At 40.6% G+C, this 13,904-nt stretch overlaps 1 protein-coding gene across 4 annotated transcripts in view; it reads left to right on the plus strand.

The window, feature by feature from the left end:
- The window catches only part of LOC124254173 (lysine-specific demethylase 2A-like), a 44,982-nt gene that overhangs the window by 6,400 nt on the left and 24,678 nt on the right, over positions 1–13,904 (plus strand). For 2 of the 4 annotated variants that reach the window (XR_006892409.1, XM_046688043.1), the window contains exon 2: positions 5,014–5,124. The exons of the other annotated variants lie outside the window; for them this stretch is intronic. Coding sequence is in view for 1 of the 2 variants with exons in the window: in XM_046688043.1 (XP_046543999.1) it covers positions 5,014–5,124 (111 nt within the window). In the remaining variant the exon portion in view is untranslated. The remainder of the gene's footprint in view (positions 1–5,013; positions 5,125–13,904) is intronic. 4 annotated transcript variants of the gene reach the window in all.

Raw genomic sequence — 13,904 nt, forward strand, 5'->3', positions numbered from 1 at the left:
TGCGTCGTATGTTTATTCATTGAATCAAATTCGCGTGAAGTTCGGGAAATACGACTGTTGTTTATTTGGTGTTTAATGTCAAACTGAGGTGGAGAATGATATTTTAACAAGTCCTCCAACCGTGTTGTTATCAGTATGGAGGATATGATGGTCCGGCAGGACTGCAGTGACTTACGTTAAGTAATTGACACACCGCCTTGTCAGATTAGGGTGTTACGCAAGTCAATCAAAACAAATATGTACAGGCTATTTCAGACTTGTTATCACGTGACGTTCAATGTCCGAGAGATCAACTGCCAGTCCAACTTTTCATATTTCTTATATCCAAACATTGCAACGTATTACTAGGAAATAAGTTGTACTCGGAGTTCAAAGCTTCCATTTTTTTGGCTGCCATTAGGTCATTTGTCAACACTTGCGTAGTGAAGCGCGTGAAGCAGAGCACGTCTCTCTTACCAACTCCTGTAGGTACATTACATAAAGCCCCGTTCAGGTCTCTAGAAGTACTCGTTCGCTTTACTTAGTATAACAGTGAAATATTGTGTGGAAACATGTAATGACGGTTTTAATTTTGTTTACATCGGGACCTCGACATGAATCTTTTGAAACCCTTCGATATTAATAGGCAACGAGTTTACAGTTAATGGGTTATCAGATTGTTCATATGCTTGGACGTTGGGAATATCGTACAAACTGTACTTAACATTTCGTTTCCAATTAGGTAATGATATAGAAACATGCCAATGAGAAACGAACAATTGTCACGAAAATAATGACGAATATCCTTTGCAAAGCCATACCAGAGACCATATATATAGAGAGAGAGAGGGGGGGTATATGGTCTCTGGTCATGCTAGCTCTATGGAGGATAAAAGTGTGTATACATCGGATGTATGTAGATATGAAGTGAAGCCCCCTTTGGTATACACATGCAGGGAGATTACAGTATGTGGAAGGGTAGAGGAAGTTGACTTTGTTCTGTCCCGCCATTCCACGGGTAATGATGCACTGTGCGTAACAATCGGCAGGTCATTGAACGGCCAGCCATGACGCATTGCCTCTTGTGGATAGTAGCTGACCTTGCCTGGTCTTATACAACACATTACCTATCATTAGGCGGGAGACCGTAGAATTCATTCGTCATTTAATTAAATTGCCGACGTCAGAATTTCACTGTATAGACACAAGCGGCCTGACTTCCCATGTTATTGTAAATCATTTATATTTAACCAGTCAGCGACGTCAGCTCGCTGAGAAACGCAACAGACATAGGTCGCTTGCTTCCCTTTTCTTCAGTAGATAATATTAATGTGTCCAGTGAATATTCGCCTACATACTTGAGTCATAGCTACGCTGTCCCTAAGTCAGGGAGCGTGTCAGGCACCCCGCCTGGCTTCATTGTCGAGCGTTCCCGATCTATTGAGTGAAACTCTATCGGGGAAGGTCAACCATTTCTTTATGAAACGATGGCAAGTATCAATGCATTGGATAGCTGGTTTTCAAAACAGTCTTTGCAATATTTAAGTACTTAATCTGATGACTGTTTGTAAAGGTTTTTCGAAATTGTCTAAGTAAATATGATTTCGGTGTGGACCTGTGAGGTGATATTTTCATAATGAAAATGCATATGGCTTCTATTGTTAATAGTGTTGAACTGGACACGTATACATTGATTTCTTTTTCATTTGATTGTATTTCTTCTCAGAAGTTTTTTTTTCTTAATCTGTAGTAAACATGAAGACATTAAGTGTGTCAAGGTGGACACAATTTATAGGTAAAAACGGCCGATGTGACTTAAATTAAACGCACTTTAATGTAACAAAGTAGCGGGTTTCATTGTACGCCGTGTTAACGATGTCATGGTGTTATATTTAACGTATTATGAGTTGTTACTTGTTTTTCCGTTTCGTCATGCGTCGACTTCCCTGAAACGTCTATCAAACAATAATACATCTGATTATTATGAGTCCCGTTCCGACAGTCTCCGTGAATGTTGGCGGTGTATCAGCCTGCCCGTGTGTGGAGCTCCAGCACGGGTCGCTCCGGCAGCAAATCATCGATATATCGGTCATTCAAGTGATAAAATTGACATACGCGAAATTAAACAAGATATGCTACTTATGCTACTTCGTGCGTATGTTTCTCGACAGGACTAACTGTGTGTGACCCGTGTTTGTCAGATTTCAATAGTTGAGAAATGTATTTTGTGTGTAAGCAAGTCGTGCTTGATTGGGAGGTTCACAGTAGAATGAGGTCACGAGCGTTCCTCCCCTCCTCCCGAGGCAGAATGCTGTAGTTCATATCTGAGAAAATTGGGACCTTTTAAGAGTTACGTTTTTAGTCGACCTGGTGGATTCAATAGACATGGCTTGCGATGCAGACCATGATAGTTTTCCTCCCCACCGACGTTGTTGATAACGGCTAAAAACAAAACAGCTATGTCAAAACCACCAGTATGACCAAAACGTAAAATACTATTTATTTTAAAGCCTTAGGACTGTTCTTTCTGTCATGCCATGATATATTCAAAACTGTGACTTTGGTATTTTTAGGAGAGCTTGTGAGATTATCAATGTTATATTTCTTCAGCTGGTTACTTCAGACACACAGCGCTTCAGGCCTTATGTTGAGTAAACTACAAACAGTATTGGTAAGGATATAGTTGCGTGTTTGAAGTCGTGCCTCCCAGCTGCGTCGTTGACGACATTCCACGTATCTGCAACCACACCGTGATACACAGCATGTCCTCCTAATGTTGCCATGGCTTACGTTATCTACCTTTTGTTTTATTATATTCAGGTACAGTTAATATTGTTTTAAATACAGTGCCCTCTAGCACACCGACCCCCGTGTATGTATTGCGGTAAGCACGCTGCTCATCCTGGTCATATAGATTGTCTTCATGGGTTGAAATAAGAGGCCTCACATCGGTACCAGCAATGCGTGATCGCTTATTGATCGTATTCCCCCGGAGATGCTGCTTGTTCGATTTTGATATCAGTTAGTTAATGATACCATATATCGGTATTCCCTCCAACCATACTCACTGCTGTGATGTGCACGTGCTGTTAGCCCACACCATCTGTCACGGGGAGCCATGCGACCCTACACATGGAAATATGACAACTGGCCTTGTAGATTTTATATGAGGTTAATTGAGAGAGCTTGTGTGGCTATCTGTGGTTCTGCTCCTCCGCGGACATGAATACTGTGAACGAGATGGGAATATATTATACATCCCGAAGGCTTGTTAATTGCACATATGCGTATTGTTCTGGGCAGATTTGCGGTTAAAGTCCCCACAAACCTGCAGACCAATCGATTAGTTAGCAGTCACTGTAGACATGCGACGATGTTTGATTTGCATCGTGATGTCGCGGTCGTCGTAGGGCCCTGACTGCATGGACATGTTTTAACATCTGTCCTCATTCCTTGTTACAGCGTGTGCGATTTGGTTTCTAGTCCCACGTGATTAATACGTGTTAGAACCGCAACCAAAACAAGTGACCAGGGGGATTGGGTTTGGGGGCTGTGGTATTGGTGTTGTGTGGCAGTGAGAGAGGAATTGTATAAAGATATAAAATATTGTTCCAACAACCCCAGTAGTCACACGCAATGTTGCCGTTTCTCAGGCTGTAAGTGTTCATACATGATATTTAAACATCAGAAAGGTGTTGGATTGGGTGATGGGATAGCAGAGGGATTGACCAGATTGTAGGTTTCACAATTTCTCCGAGAACAAATTAAATTGAATGTTGGTTTCACAGTTTGGAGAATAGTTTGAACAAAATGTAGGCGTCACATATTTTCCGTGAACAAGTTGAGCGAAATGGTTTCACAGTTAGAACAGTCTGAACAATATGTAGCTCAGAGCAAGTGACATGTTTAACAAGTTTCCTAGGCTACTCGTTTTCTAAGGAATGTTTGATAATCTACCTGTCCCATGTTTCAGTGTTTATGCTTTTGTCTTGAAATGTAAGTTGAAAATAAAAAAATCTGGAGTTCAGCGTCTACTGGACCGAGGAGTATCTGCATTTAGAGACCTCACAATGTATGCTTTGTGTTAGCCCTCGGGATAGGTTTTCACTGAAGGTTTGGGCAAATCCATACAGGCCAAATACAAAAAAATATTGTGGTTCCGATTACACCTCTATAAAATATAGGGTAGGTAGGTAGGAATTTTTTAGTTTTTTAGATATATTTTTTAGAAGGAAAGTACAAACTAATAACACATGTATCAATGTGTACTTGTTTATTCAATCAAGCTTGCAGCCCACATGTCGACTTTCTCTATCAGAATGATGGATATCTGTCGGTGCCGGGAAATAACAATGGAATCTGAAAGCTTATTTTATTCAGTCCACTTAAAAAAGATAGGGTCGGCACCAGAATTCAAGGGTCGGTCGGGTAATCGGAACCACACACAAAAAAAATTAGGCCCTACTCAACCTTTTCCTTTTCTTTCGTATTTTTTATTCGGTTAATGAAAAATTCGGTTCGTTCTTCCTTCTGACAACAAGTCAAATGATGTTAAAGCTCTACGAATGCTATGGAAATGATTGGATTTTGAACCGGAATACCATAGACTTGGCTTTGCGGCAGTTTGTAATCTCCATACACTTCCAAACTGATCAAGGTGTGTTCGAAGCTTGCGACCTAGCTGGCGTTGGGAGTAATCTCCCTTTCATTTTACGTTGCTCCCGAAGCAAGACTCTTACTACTCTTACTCATGAATATTTCACCCTTTCTCAAAAACACCAATGCTGTGTACTAAATATTCAGTCTTTAACAAAAATGTCTCCGCTTTACGGCAACGAAGGGGATGTGTTTACTCTCATATCTTTAAGATAGCACATGCTGTAGAGGTTGCCGTGAATGAAAATGTCAGCGATATTACAATGGAAACCCAATCGTACACTGAAACAGCCTGTGAACAGTGTTTCTCATGTGCACAGATACATGAAGATCCCAAGAATCTATTTTTCGTTTTGAGTGTGAAATATTGTGCTACAGTCCGGGTACCTACTGAACCACTATGGCCGCACACCACGAAGAAAGGGAAGGTTTCACACTCCCAGAAGTCTCACTGAAATCCCGTCAGGCGGCTGTGACTATGCGAGAGAGGTAAGTACGTGTAGATGGCGACTGCCAGTTTCCCATGGGTATAAGGTACCAGGGCATGGTCCCGCCGGGTCTCCTCAGCGCCACACGGAAATGATGTTATGGATGATTGAATTCCAGGCAAACACATTTTTTTCCTGTTCACTAGAATTTGAAAGTGTCTTAATTGTTGTAATGGTTGCCTTATCCCTCCATCAACTTTGAGGATGTTGGAAACGTGGAAAAGACAACTCATTGTGTCAGATGAATATTGGTAATAACATATTTTAAAAACTTGAAACTGGTTTTACCGTTTAATGAAGTGTAATTTTGACGTTTCAATTAATTCACACGCTCTTGGAATCTCTTAACACGTCGACATGTTCAATACAGAATAGATGTTTGATCAGCATTCTAGAAGTTGTGGGTGGGGGGTAGCCTAGTGGTTAAAGCGTTTGCTCGTCACACGGAAGGTCCGGATTCCATTCCCAACAGGGATACAATATGTGAAGCCCATTTCTGGTGTCCCCCGGTCGTAATGTTGCTGGAATATTGCTAGAAGCGGCGTAAAACAATACTCACTCACTCACTCACTCACTGTAGAAGTTGGTGAGTCAAACATGAAGTATGCGACTTCATGGTTAACATCGTCTTGTGTAGAGCGACGTGTCGGTGTCGAGTCTTACACCGTCGTCAGACTTCTAGCTTGATAGCGGTCAGTCTACATCATAACGTCGCCGCTCTATGCGGTAGATACAAAGTCGTTATCCATAAAGTCGTATGCTTAATTACTGTATAGCTGTTTTATACACATATATAGTAGTAAATATACATACACTAGGGAACACATTGGTGTGAATGCTGAAGCCTAATGCTTGGAGTGGAGATATGTTCCATGATATATATATGTCTAATTACTCTATATACATTTTGTGTATGCGAACGAATTACTTATTTTTAGGCCACAATTAAATTTCACGATTCGTCATCAATAATTATGAACACCGGATGCGTGTAACCAAACAATGGTCTACATTCCGTTTTCATTCCCACGGCATCGTGATCAGCCGACCTTTACCTATCCCTTTCTCAGCTTCAATCGCCTTATCTTATCCCTTACTCAGCTTCAATCGCCTTTACTTATCCCTTTCTCAGCTTCAATCGCCTTTACTTATCCCTTTCTCTGCTTCAATGCCTTTACTTATCCCTTTCTCTGCTTCAATCGCCTTTACTTATCCCTTTTATCAGCTTCAATCGCCTTTACTTATCCCTTTCTCAGCTTCAATCGCCTTTACTTATCCCTTTCTCAGCTTCAATCGCCTTATCTTATCCCTTTTTCAGCTTCAATCGCCTTTACTTATCCCTTTCTCTGCTTCAATGCCTTTACTTATCCCTTTCTCTGCTTCAATCGCCTTTACTTATCCCTTTCTCTGCTTCAATCGCCTTTACTTATCCCTTTTATCAGCTTCAATCGCCTATATTTATTCACTTCTCAGCTCTAGCTTGGGTTTGAGTTTTTATTCACGTACAGAGGCCTCCGCCCACCTGCCATTATACAGACAGGGCATGATAACTACTGGCTGGCAGGGTCGCTGACAACAAACATGACTAAATTATACATTGACAGCAGGGCTCCAGATAGTTTTTTCATGATCAGGAGTAGTACTCCTTATGTTTTCAATATGGGAGTACTGGAAAACAATAAGAGAACATTTAGAGTACTGGAGTTTGGAGTTTGGAACATATGATAATAATGTGGATTAAGACTGGAGCGCACACTAAACAAAAGTGGAATTCATCCTCAACAATTGGGATAATACACAATGGGCATAACCCTTCATGTCTTGGTAGTTTGTGATATCTGCCCGTTTTGACTAGAAGACTGAATTGATCCGAGGAATTTTACAATATTCATTCTGTCGATTTTAACATCAATTAATCTAATGCAAGTGTAATATTGGAAGAAAACTATTCCAGCTTTGAACGACATTTGATATTTTCGTTGTTTACTTGATTCTCAATGTCGATACATCTTTGTTTGAAATGGTGTAGGAATGCATCAAATCTTTAAACACCAGCTTTTCACAGCTCTAGCCGTCTATACCCATTGCCGTTCGGAAATAAGTGATTGAGGTCTTCCCAATACAATTCTTCTTTCTATTTTTTCGAAGTACATAACACTATTTGGCGGACTAAATATTTGCTCGAATTCAGACAGAATTGCTTACAGTATGTATGTCTTGTGGTACTGAATTTGAGTCAAATCCGCATCTTAAAGTCAGAAAATATTGGGAGTTTATCGCAGCATAGCTGAGATGCAGTAGCTGTGACGGCTTCAATACATTAGTAAAACTAATGCGTTGTTTCACGATTCACAATTCATAGTATAAATATGATAGGAAGGCCGTGCTAGACAGGCTTGTTGATTTATGCCTCGGATATTCTCCCAGCAAATGTTTATCTGGAAAAAGTACCCAGGTTAAAAGCAATTATATTTATCGACAGGAAAAAAGAGATATCCCCCGAACTGAACTCAACCAGGCGTGACTTGTAAATGTCGTTTTTCTCCCTTAACGAAGCGTTTGATTATAATACCGGTCAGGAAATGATTGTGACGAGAACGCGACCATGCCTGGACTGCTGGCACCGGACTTGACACAGGCTATTATGACAAACTTTCTTGCATCTGTCGCTCTTTCTTCCCATAGTACCGTATCCAAGGTCAGGGTTGTAGCTGGCGTTATCGAGCCCCTACCATGAGTAATGCATTAGGTTATATGACACCCCGGCACAATGGACGTTCGAGTGAGAAACGAGGTCACGTGATGAGTCGTTGTTTGAGGAACGGACTTCAGATAAGGCGAACATGTGCGTTGGTCGATTGGGGGCGGCACCTCGACAAATAGTAACTGCTTCTTAAAACAATCACGTTTGGAGTATTAGCAATATTGGGTCTGAAATGACCAAACGATCAGAGGCCGTAAAACGATTAACATGAATCACAGGCGCCTGAGTTTTATATTTTGATTTCTTAAACGAAGCTGGGCTGGTCGTGGTGCTTGTCCAGACAGAAATGGGAAACGAATTGGATGATCCAAATGTTATTTACATTATTCTTCTAATTTCAAATCTCTTACCACGGGTGATGAATAGCATATTAGCGGCGGGGCATTTTGTCTTTTGTTGGGTAAACGTCGCCAATACGTTGATAAAGCATCTCCATGTAGATTTCTGACGAGTTTCTTGAGGGGTATATAGAAGTTGGTATTCAAGTATAAGACAAAATATTATGGATGTCAACTTCTTCTTTATTGTATACACAACGTTCTGGGCTATTCTTTGTCCCTTCGCCCTGACGAACGTTTGGCATGATAATATATTTTGAGAATATTTCAGATAATATATTTCTGGTGTGATAATACATATAAAGAATATTTCTCGCTGTTGAATAAGTATGGGAAATGGAGTGTTTGTTTCCAAACATGTAAAAATCTGGTGCAGTCCTTCGTTCGTGTATTCAGTGTGCTGTTCAGTCAACGCCCTTCACGTGCCTTAATTTACAATTAGCTTTGAAATCCACCCAGGACGCGGAATCCGTTCTCCCTACACAACACTCGCTTTGTTATATAACAAAGTTATGGAATGGCAAGTGATTCTTAATTATTATGATTAAAATAGTAGTGCATTGGTGTGATGAAGAGTTCGCTTGTCACGCCGAGGACAAGGGTTCCCGACATGTATACATAAAGGCTGTCATCACAGCTAGCGCTTTTCTGTAACCTACAGGAAAAATTAAGGTTTGTCCCGGACGGAGGCGAGTGGTCACGGATGGGGTTCAGTGTGTTAAGCCCATTGGTATCACCCCCTGCCGTGAAATTGCCGACAAATATAGCTGACTGTGCCCTACACTGTAACCCCATATGTCTGGTTGTGCTATTGTCGTAACAACTACTACTTGTCGGCTGACGAGGTTCAACGAACACACCTTGACGAGCCTGGATCAGATACCCTACATCCACCCAATAGTTGTTGAATTAATACTAAAGTATAGAAATAATCAGGAATATTTAAGAGCGGCGACAGGGCATGTATTTTTATTCAACGGGGATTTTTTGTTCCAACACCTGGGCTGTTTTGACATGGTCGAGCGATAAGGGACTATTTCCTGTATACTGATTAGGTTAGGCCGTTGTACAGGGGGCATTTGGGGGATGGAGGGGATTTAGAGACAACTCTATTTCTGACAGTTCCAATACGCATTCTCTCAACACTGTTAGGACCAACACATCCTGATTTCAAGACATCCATTGTATATTTCTTTTTAGTGTAAATATCGATGCTATTGAACTGTTTCCAGTACTCTTTATATTTTTTTATCAAACACATTCTCCTTCAGCAGGTTTAAGATAGAGACAGCCACATTCCATGTTGTGTTTGGGTTTGGTTTTCTACTAGGCCCAGTTCAGTATGTACTATTTTTGCGATTTACACAATTGTGCTACGTTACAAAATGCCTTTTTCAGAACGCGATTGTGTTGTGGTCACTACAAAATGCATTCATTCTGTTTAAAAAACGGAAGTAAAATGGAAACCGAAAAACTGACTTTCGGAAGAAGGTTTTGTTGTATTGTGTTGAAAGTGGAGGTACGGATCATGTCCCGGATCGTTACAGCACTGGTCTCAATTGTCGCTTCCGGGTCTGCTTTAAATATTAAACAAATCAGGAAATTGGGGCAATGAAACATATTGAGAAAGTGTCCTGTACTTTGGTAGGGTAGCCAAGTGGTAAGAGCTTTCACTGGTCCCCCCAAACCAGGGTTCGATTTCCAACAGGGGTATCTGTAATGTATGAAGCTCATTTCTGGTGTCCCCCGGCGTGATATTGCTGGAATATTGCTAATTGCGGCGTAAAGCCAGACTCACTCATTTGGAATTGTTTACCTCGTGTAATAGCCGACTTGCTATATACTTGGTATTTCTGTCGTAGTATGACGTTAGACGTAGTGAGCCGACTGCACTGACCCCTCAGTGCAGCGTTCTGCTTCCGCGTCACAGCTGTCAGGCCGGATTAAATTATTTGTGGGTATATCAATTTAAATCGAAAGAAGGACAAATCAATACGGATTAGAACCGTAAGCGTGTAAAATATTCAGTTTTGCACCTATTAGGTTGATTTAAGAACCCGCTGGCATTATAATTACGTTAGTAATTTATTTATTATGACTTCCCATTAATTCGACTGACATAGTATGAAAATTTACATCGCTTTTATTATCAGCTTACGTTCGTTGACGTTAATGTCTGTTCTGTGCAAGTAGTCTACCCTTAACAAATCACCTTTCACATGGTATCGGAAGGGATGAAGTACTAAGGCATTAAGTGGGATGCAGTCTATCAAGTTGATCAACGAAGTGTACGTTTCACATCACCTATCTTCGTGTATCAGTTTGTGTTTCCATTGCTCTGTAATCAAAATTCTTAACAAAATAAACTGTACTACTGTAGTCGTGTGCAGCATTGTCACCCTTGCCTATAATTCATTCAGTGTAAATGTTTGACTTCGAGAAAACCTGCATATGTCCTCCAGCTGATACATATTCAGTGCCTGGAAAGTAGTGACTGCTAATATAATAGGGTGCACTCATTGCAAGGAGAAGACGTCTTAAAGACTATGCGAGGTGAGATTTGCATAGTCGGGAAAAAATGTCATACTGCATGGGACGGGCACCACCCTTGACGGGCGGACGAGGCGTGGAATACCTAGGGAGATCACGTGGACTTCTAATATTATCCTGAACGGTATTTCTTTCTTTCTTTCTTTATTTATTTATTTAGTGTTGTTTTGCTAGTCTTGTGTTGCTGAGTGTGTGATAATACAGTAAATACCACTTCCGGGAATGCATGTTATTTCTCTTATTCTTGTTTAAACAAAGACTTACCCAACATACGAGAAGTGTTATATCTTTACCCTATTCCTCAACATTAAAACAACGATAAAGTAACCAAGGATTAGCATATAAACACAATGCGTGAGTAAACCGTGCCATTTATTAGGTAGTGCCAAAATATTAGTGCATGTATATTACATTGACACTAACTATAGTGTTGGGAATTGGTTAAAATCTCATAATTGATGATTGGTTCATTACCACCGATCAATCATCGAAAATAATTGGTTAGCGTCATTTATTAAATTTGTTAATGCACATTAAAATAAGGGGGGAAAAATGTAGTTCTTCTGGGGGGTTTTGGCAAAATTTCACATCTTTAAAGGATGACTAGTATGTTAGGAACATAAATTTCTTTGGAGTCTTTAAGATAAATTCAATCATGACTTGAAACGAGCTTGTAGTGCTTACAAAATGTAGCAGACAAAACCAACCATGTGAAAAATATTGTTAATGAAAACAAGTGTTCCAGAATTGTTTGTGTTCGATTATGAGAAATTATGATCGATTGCTTGGTCGTTTAGTCACTACGACCAATCTTCGATTATTTCAATTAATCGAACCACCACTAACACTAACGCATCTGAAAAAAACACTATCACATATTCTGGGAACATAATGCAAAGGGTTTGGAGCAAAAAGGCATGGCATTTGTGTCTGTTTTGATAAAAGTCGTTCCCGCTACGTTACCTCGTGTATATTTATGTGCCTCGTTCGGTATCTGCTGTGATTGGCTGAAGTGTTGCTGAAAGCGGCGTACAACACACCGACGTCACCGACGTCAGGCTATCCGCCTACGGGAACACGTGCTTCGCCGCCACCAACCAGCCATAATATTGCTTGATTATTGCTAAAGGCGGCGTAAAACCACACTCACTCTCTTATATTGCATTTAAGGGGCTATAATACTAAAAAGGACATGTTTGGAATAAATATCTTATTCTGTTCCAGTGCCACGATTGGATACGTGCTGTATCTCTGTCGGAACCACATTGAAAAATTCATTAAAAAAATGGTTGCTAGTCAATCTTGTCCCCATTTCTTGTATCTGATATACTGTACATCTATGAATTATATATGTTCACATTGTGTCATCTCTAGGTGTGAAACACGTCTTCTATTAGGAACACATTAATCTTTCTCAAAGAGAATACATGAAAACATTAATTCAACTCTTGATTGACTTGGGAAGGCTTTTATTGTCCCCGCTCCAGGAAACTAAGCATTATTCTGGGATTCATTCAGATTTTGATTGGCATTTTGTAGGTAAGCACTATCAAATAGGATATTAAATATTCTGGGACAAAGTTTTATTGTGGAATTATATTTTACTGGTAGAATTAAGGTTGATGTTTGACGTGATCACGTTGTACGCACATGGAGGAGTATATATACAGCACGCGGACGACCAGCAACATAACCTGCTCCCGAACATACACGATCAACTTGTTCAGTGTGGCAACAGAGAGATCACGGCTCAAAAAGCACAAAACGAGCACGAAATCAAAATATGTTTCACTCAGAACCTACCGTGGGGTAATGCAATGGTTTAGGAGTTTCCCCACGGCCTGTAGGGTTCGATTCCTCACATCAATGCATGCAGCCCATTCCGGGTGTCCCCCGCTGTGATGTGGCGGGAATGTATGAGTGGCGGTCAGTGGATCGGGCTCAGTGACCCACTGTGACAATATCACCATGACAACTCAATTCCACAACCAGAACACATGCACGTCTGTCAGGACCTAATTGGTCCCGGAGTACAATGGTCGCACTGGGAGTGCCGGGATTCCAACCCTACTTTATCTCAGAGGACATGTCTTCATATGAAATCTTGAATGTATGTGAAACCCGTTAACCCGTACCTCTTGAATTCGCCCGGATTAGGATATATCCGGAATACCGGGTGTACGGACACTAGTGTGGACGGTGCTGCCGAGCGAGTGTGGCGCAGAAATGTAAGATGGCGGTGTTTTCTGCACAATACTGGATGAAATATGAAGTATATCAGTTGAGTCAATAACTGTCACTGTATGCATGTTAAACACATGTTTGTGACGGATAGGTGTCGCACACGCTGTGGTAGACGTGGCAGTGATATATGGTTGTGGTAACAAGCGAGGGGATGGCAACACAATTCTCTGTTCAGAAACGGCGTTAAAGCTCGTTCACTCACTCGATCAGTCAGGACACGGGCAACAACGACTTGCACAGTCACACACGGAGAAATTTGCAGATAGTTTTAACACTGGCCTAAATTAATGTAATCAGTAACTGTTACAGTAACAGCATAACATATTCAGCTGCGCCAATGCATACAGTATGGCTGCACCTACACGACACACATTTACGTGGAATTGTATGGCTTTAATCAACGTTAAATCAGATAATTGATGATATGGTGTGCTATTGTGTTATATACCACTTTCTACCAATACATGTTGAGGGCTGAGATGATATAGCCTGCTATTGTGTTATGCTGTTATCTGCCTCCACGTAGTCCAAAGATGACGCACTAAGGTTTTTATGCTCCTAAAGTTTAATTTCTTTTTTATTACAAATTTAGTGGAAAGAGTGTTTGTAGCTTGAAACTTAACACAAGTTATGTTGTCTTCTGAATAGTCGTAGCTGGCAGGCTGCAAACATTAATTGCTGATAAGTTTAATTCCTTTTGAGATGCCCGAATCCGCGAACCATAAATACCGTTTTCTGAATTCATGTCCATTTTTCAAATCTGTTTTCACCATATTACTGACAAAAGAATATATACTTGAAAATTGGATTTAACAAAATATTACAAACGTTTCAAATACATCACTGTTGAAAAACCATTTATATTGTGTTTTATTTTTATTCACC

This window comes from Haliotis rubra, unplaced genomic scaffold (assembly GCF_003918875.1).
Source record: "Haliotis rubra isolate DU_JTF1 unplaced genomic scaffold, ASM391887v1 Scf567, whole genome shotgun sequence".
NCBI classification, from domain to species: Eukaryota; Metazoa; Mollusca; class Gastropoda; order Lepetellida; family Haliotidae; genus Haliotis; species Haliotis rubra.